Below are 7,500 nucleotides of genomic sequence, written 5' to 3'. Positions count from 1 at the left end.
ACGCACACACACTTACACACTGTCTCACAGACACATACATACACAATTACACACACACACACACACACACACACACACACACACACACACACACACGTACACATGCACACACACGTACACACGCGCACACACACACACACACACACACACACACACACACACACACACACACACACACACACACACGTACACATGCACACACACGTACACACGCGCACACACACACACACACACACACACACACACACACACACACACACACACACACACACACACACACACACACACACACACACATATGCTCACTCACTCACACACACATATGCTCACTCACTCACACACACAAACCTACACCTACACCCACACTTATACACAAATACAATCCCCCTCCATAAAAAGTAACAGACTGGCACTGATCTATTAACATTCATGCAGACATAAATTCACAAACTAACGCTCATAAATAAATGTAGACTCAAAAGAGAGAGGGAGAAAAAAGAAAAGCTTACAGAGTGAGACACAAATTTTTCAAATTACAGTACTACTGTAGTACTTCAATGACATAATTATAAACTGATTTACGGACACATATTGCTTTTATCCTTGTTAATCAACTCTGAATATAAAACACGTTTATATTCTGCCAATTTAGGTGACGCAGTTAAAGCACTTTAGCAAAAATTGTGTATTATACTTTCACTTGCCTATACTATCTGACTTATAGATGAGGGTAAAAATCCAAAGTTGCATCTCTCTGAAGACAATCTGATGAAATACAGAATTTATTAGCAAGACAACCAATAGTAATGATCCACAAGTGTTCACCAGTATTTAGAATGGCAGCTGTGCATAAAAATTTATGCATATGCTGCCATGATCACTCGACAAATTATTACACATCTTCCAGAGGAGCAAAAATTTTACTTTCCTTATCAGGTAAAACAAAACTTTTATGAGATAAAAAGGCTTGTCCAAAAATGAAATCATATACGTAGGGCAAAAGTCTTCTTTTTGGAAAGTTACCAGAACCTGCATTCACCTCACTCTCAATAAACTTCAAAACTGAATCATGAAATGAAATCACTGATTCTAATAGGATATGGATTTCCAAGGTTATCATACTCAAAATAGTCAATATCATCAATAACACACTGATAATCATGACAATGCTAATCAATGAGAAGAAAGTACTGGAAAAAATAGATATATACATATAAATATATATTGATAAGGAATAAAAGGCAATGGAGGAGCAGAAAAAGGTCTTCGTAAAATCAGAATAAATGAGATTAAAAAAAAGAAAAATAAATAAACAGTGCAGACATGAAGTTAATCTTGACTCATCATAAGTCTGTTTCATAAAAAAAAAGAAAAAAGAAAAGAAAAGAAAAAAAGAGAATGAATAAAATATAAACAAAATAAAAAACACATAATCAATTATTTGAGCTGCATCATTAATACTTATGACTAATCATCAAATAACCATCAGTTTATCAAAATGGATCGCTTGTATCATCAAAATAACTGACTATCATGCCCTTGTGCCACATGAACCATGAACCTTAAGTCGATGCATGTAGGGATATCATGTGCGGACCTGCCATGCCCACTGTGAATATGGTTTATTGTCTCTACACATAGATGGCTCCACAAGTGCTTAATTACTAATGCATCAATTACTAGTCTTATCTGTCTCCTCTTTATCATTTTCCTTGTCTTTGGAAATATATATATTTTTTTATCTTATTTTGTTATTAGTAATGTTGGTAACATGATGATAATTATAACATTTATAATGTTAATAACAGCACTGATAAAGTTAGTATGAAATATTTTTCATGAAAACTCAAGAAAAGGTGAAGTCGGGTCAGGTTACAAGGTCTACTAATTGACTCCTGGGTGGCTGAGCACTGGTGGAGCCATCTATGTGTAAAGACATTTCATAGAACAATACTACAGCGAACACTACATTTTCCTGACAGCAATAAATAAGGGCTGTGCTCTGTTTGAAATTTAGGCATGAAACATATATATGAATCATGCATTTGCTGATGTGGCCTTTAAAGGGAGGTACTCTTTTTTGTGGAAAGTTTAGGACATCAAGTACATTAATGATTTCCCAACAATAAGGCAAAGAAGAAAAATATCAGAAATATCAGCCCTATTTAATAATAAGTATAAAATATAAGAACATTATAAAAGAACCACTGACTACTCATCTCTTTATTTAATCTTTAAGGCATGGATGCAATATGGTAGGACAAATTGAAGATGATATTCTTGCAGAACACAAAAAGTTATAGTCAATGGTACAAGAAATCATCTGGAGACATAGATGGTAACCACATATAAAGGGAAAAGATTGCAGAAAGGAATGCTCACAGCCTAAATCTACTCAGTGTTCCTGAGTTCAGCTCTATTGTGCAGTTCACACCAAGGTGAAAACAATGTTTCCTGGGGGATGTCGGAGGCAAAACCCCCCATGGGCAGTGCATGAAGGGCACACCCAGTCACAGCAATTTAGATTGTTGAATAAAGTTTGTGACTTCTAGGTGGGGACTTTGTCTTTAGCGAGTGCATCTAGCTATAAAAAATTACCAAATAATTTATTCATTTTTATAAAAATATAAAACTTTTACTGTAGCATACAGGGTTTAACTTGTTCTCCTCCAAAATTTCTCTGACTCCCCTACTACATACTACATACAATAAACATATATATAAACTATCAATCCTGTCTTCATTCTCAGTTAGGTAAGTAAGTAAGTAAAGTAAGCTAGGCTTACTGTAGTATACAGGTTACAGCTTAATTCTACCTTAGCCAAGGACTTTAGCTCACCATAGGGCTTCACCCCTGAAAGGCATACTTATATATAGAGTAAATATATATGAACCTAATCTGAACTGACAGGTTATTGCATTTGTGCACCATCCTTCTGCATTATATAAGAAAAGCTTAATTTTATTTTGTGGCCCCACAGATAAATACATATGACATTATATGATTCATATAAAAACTTAAAGTAAAATATACAAGAATAGCTAATCTTTACTTTAGATCCTTAATAACTATCCTCCTTTTTCCTTAAATAAATATATATAAATATAGGATAATCTTTACACTAATGATGCACTAAGCCAGGGCAAAGAAAAGAAAAATATTGCAGTTAAAGGTACAAGAAATAATGGCATTGCCACAAATAAAGGAAAAAGATTACGGAGGGTGCCACTCACAGCCAAAGTTTACTCAATGTTCATGAGTTTCAGCTCTGTATTGCTGTGCATACTGAGGTGAAGACAATTCAAAGAAAAAATCATACTCTGAAAGAGGCTACTGGTTGGTCAGTACTCAGTAACATTTAGCATTCTGAACTTGTGAATTTTAACCCATGAGGCACTGTTTTTCCAAGAGGACTCTACTGTAATTATGATGAATCTTTATAACCATAGTTTCATATAAATGCACTGATTGTTGATATGGCAACCATCTATCTGATAGGTGATAGTTATTCATACAACTATGTCCTGCACAAGCATAGTGAAATTGTACTTCAGCCCACAAACAATATGACGGTGTCAACATGAGATGTTACCACCCTTGATTCGACTAGGTTAGGAATCTTGCATATGCAATAATTATCATCCGGAAATTATATTTTCTTCTTACGTTTAGGTCTTGGCCTTATATAAAAAAAACTGACACTAATGAATCTGTGGTTAATCTTTACAGTATGGATGGGCAAAGTTAGGCAAATTGAATACAATATTCTTGTAAAGGACACAAGGTTGCAGTTGTCAGTAAAAGAAATAATCTGCAGACATAAATGGTAATGTATCAAATAAAGGGAAAAAATTGCAGAAAGTGATGCTCTCAGCCTGAGTTTCTGCTCTATCTTGCTACTGTGTTGAAGACAATGTTTCCCAGGGGGTGTTGGGGCCCAGAGCCCCCCATCAACCCTCCCCTCGGGCGGTTGGGCACACCTAGTCATGGCAACTTAAGACTGATTAATAACTCTTTTGCCATGAAGTTGGGGACTTAGTCTCTGTCGAGTGTGTCCATACAGTAAAGAATTACCAAATCTAGTATTGAATGATTACACTTCCTGTATAATGTCCAGATATAGTAGTTCTTGCTTATGGAAACCTACTGGAAAGATGGTGTTGGTGGAATTGGTGTGGTCAAGCAATAGCTTCTTGAGGTTCTGGTGAAAGGCCAGCAAATCCTGACATGTGTATTCTGGAAAGACATAAATTTTAGACCTTCCTAGGAACCCTAGAAATCACATGCCAGTCTTTACTTGTAAGATATTAACAATGTTTATTATCATTAAGAGTAAAAGGACAAATCAATGTTATTTGTGAAGTAAAGATCTTTGCCACATGTCCCCTGGCTTCTTTCATGCCCCCATGAGGTATTGGAGTTTATAGGTTTGCACAATCTAAAACTACTATATCTGGACTGCAGACATCATAAATGGTCTCTTGATGTCAAATATGTTAATATCTGCACTATGCACATTTTCTGCTATGTCACCTTGTCAGGATCTTGTCCACACTAAGAAGTAGGCCTCCAGACTGGTCCCTTCCCATTATAGTAAATAGGATTGAGCTCCTCACCTCAGGACTTCGGCTGGACCTCCTTCGAGCAGGGGGATTTGCCTAGCTTGACTTCCCGTCCTCCGAATGAACCCCTAATACGCATAATCCATTCTCAGACTCACGGATTCTCCCAGTCGGGCCCCCTCCCGCTGCAGTAGATGGGGTTGAGCTCGTCCTTAGGGTATGCGTGCTTCATGTAGTTCTCGTAGCCGAAGTAGAACATGGCCCTCGTAGCATTGGCCAACTCTCTCCTCTCGTGCTCGGAAACCCGGCCATATTTCCTGTCCAGGTTATTAGGAGGATACCGGAAGATGTTAAAGGCCTTCTCGCTGGCCCAGGAACCCTGCAGGAGCACGAGGAAGGGCGCTACAGAGGCGAGAAGGAACAGGATCTTAGCCAGCATGCTATCCTCTCGCCAGCTGACATGGTAAACAAACAACAGGGAAAGTCGCTCACGCACGAACGAACACACGGCGATAATAGGAAGAAGTGATAGTGACGATAAGGAGATGATGATGATAATTCAGAGATTAAATAGGTCGTAAAGTGATAATGATTATCCTGATGTGAACAGAATACTAGTAATTCAAAGACATAATGAAATTCATAGCATCAGAGCGTCGTCACGAATACTATGCGTGCAGATAATGCGAAAAATAAAGTAGAATAAGTGGTATGAGAGACGAGGAATGAAGATAAAAATGAATTTAAACAATAAATAATCAAAATGATTTTCAAATGTGACAACTAGACGAAGAAATGGGCAAAAAAGTGACAAGGAGAGAACTAAAAAAAAGAAAAAAAAAAAAAAAATCTCTGACGTGTCAAAAGTCAGCTGATGGCGATTCCTTCTTCCTTTTCGTTTAAACTCATTTCTGGAATTCTTCAACAATTAGTTTTCGTTTGATTTAAAGATTTACACAGATTTTATGAGCTGTTATGGATGTTCTTGTATTTTCATTAACGATTTACGGATCGAAGGAAAATGCATTTTCGACAATAACATTAATATTACGTAAAGTGACTGATGACGATAGTAGCGTAAAATGAATCGTAAAAAAATAAGGAATATTGATAAAGATGATATTGATAAAATTTGTTTTATATGACAAGATGATGACCGTACATAGTGAATGAGAATTTGTATGTGATAAAGCTGAATTCACAATAAAGATGGCCCCAGGGGGAATTAGATTAGAAATGATAATAACAGCGATAAATAATGATAACAGACAGCACGAAAGTTTGCGTAATTCATCAGGATAACTTAAACATTTATATCTAGAATGTGAAAACAACACGAATTATGATAATAATGTCATTAACATCAATAACAACACTGATAATAATGATGATGATAATGAAAATAACAACAACAATAGTAATGATAATAATAGTGATGATAATAATAAAATAGTAATGATAACAGTGAAAATAATAATAATAATAATAATAATAATAATAATAATAATAATAATAATAATAATAATAATAATAATAATAATAATAATAATATCAATAATAATGATAATGGTAATATCAATGATAAGAAATGATAATGGTAATGGTAACAATAATAATAGTGTTGATAATGATAATGATAATGATAACGATAATGTTAATGATAATTAAAATAAGGATCATAATGATGATACTAATGATGATGATGTTAATAATAATAATAATAATGATAATAATAATAATAATAATAATAATAATAATAATAATAATAATAATAATAATAATAATAATAATAATAATAATAATAATAATAATGATGATGATAATGATAATAATGATAATAACAATAACAATAATAATAATAATAATAATAATAATAATAATAATAATAATAATAATAATAATAATAATAATAATGATTTTGATGATAATAATAGTAATGATGATAATGATTATAATGACAAAAACAATAACGATGATAAATATGATGATAATAATATAAAAAATAACAATGGAATTAATGATGATAATAATAATAGCAATGATAATGATCATGATGATAATAATAATAGTGAAAATAATGAATATATTAATTATAATAATGATAATACTAATAATGATGATAATGATTATAATGATAATGATAATAATAACAATAACATTTTTAATCATAATGATAATAATAATAATAATAATAACAGTAATAACAATAATACTAATACTAATACTACTAATAATAACAATAATAATAATAACAACAATAACAATAATAATACTAATGATAATACTATTACTACTACTACTACTACTAAAACAATGGTAATGGAAAATATTAATGATCATGAAAAATATTGTAATAACAATAATGATGATAGATATAATGACAATCATTATGATGATAAAAGTAATGATAGTAGTAACTACAACAACAATAATAACAATAATAATGATAATGACATGATAATAATAATGATAATAATATTAATGACAATAATAAGCAATATTTATAATGGCAATAACAGTAATGACAATAATAAGCAATATTTATAATGATAATAATATCAATGATGATAATAATAACAGCAATGATAGTATTAATACTGATTTTAATAAGGATAATAATAATACTAAAAATGATAATAATAATAATGTTACTAGTGATAATGATAATGATAGTATCAAGAATGATAACAATAATAATAATAATAAAGACAATAATAATATTAACAGTAAAAGTAATAACAACAACATTAACAATAATTATAATAATAATAATGATAATGATACTGATGATTATTATTTTGAAAATAACAACAATAAAAGTCAAAACAACAACGATAATGATAATGATTATAATGGCAGTTGCGCTTGTAGTAGCAATAAAACCAAGGAAAATAATAATAATGAATGAACATAATGATAATGATAATAACAATAACA

General features: G+C 32.0%; 1 protein-coding gene across 1 annotated transcript in view; it reads right to left on the bottom strand.

The window, feature by feature from the left end:
• Positions 1 to 5,060, bottom strand: part of LOC113799919 (ER degradation-enhancing alpha-mannosidase-like protein 1) — a 20,219-nt gene extending 15,159 nt beyond the window's left edge. The window contains exon 1 of the mRNA XM_027350621.2: positions 4,722 to 5,060. Within this exon, the coding sequence (XP_027206422.2) occupies positions 4,722 to 5,002 (281 nt within the window). The 5' untranslated portion in view covers positions 5,003 to 5,060. The remainder of the gene's footprint in view (positions 1 to 4,721) is intronic.
• Between the last annotated feature and the right edge of the window lie 2,440 nt (positions 5,061 to 7,500).

The sequence above is a fragment of the Penaeus vannamei genome, chromosome 9, assembly GCF_042767895.1.
Source record: "Penaeus vannamei isolate JL-2024 chromosome 9, ASM4276789v1, whole genome shotgun sequence".
Classification (NCBI taxonomy): domain Eukaryota; kingdom Metazoa; phylum Arthropoda; class Malacostraca; order Decapoda; family Penaeidae; genus Penaeus; species Penaeus vannamei.
Note: the sequence above shows the minus strand (reverse complement) of the source record. Positions and strands in the feature narration are given on the sequence as shown.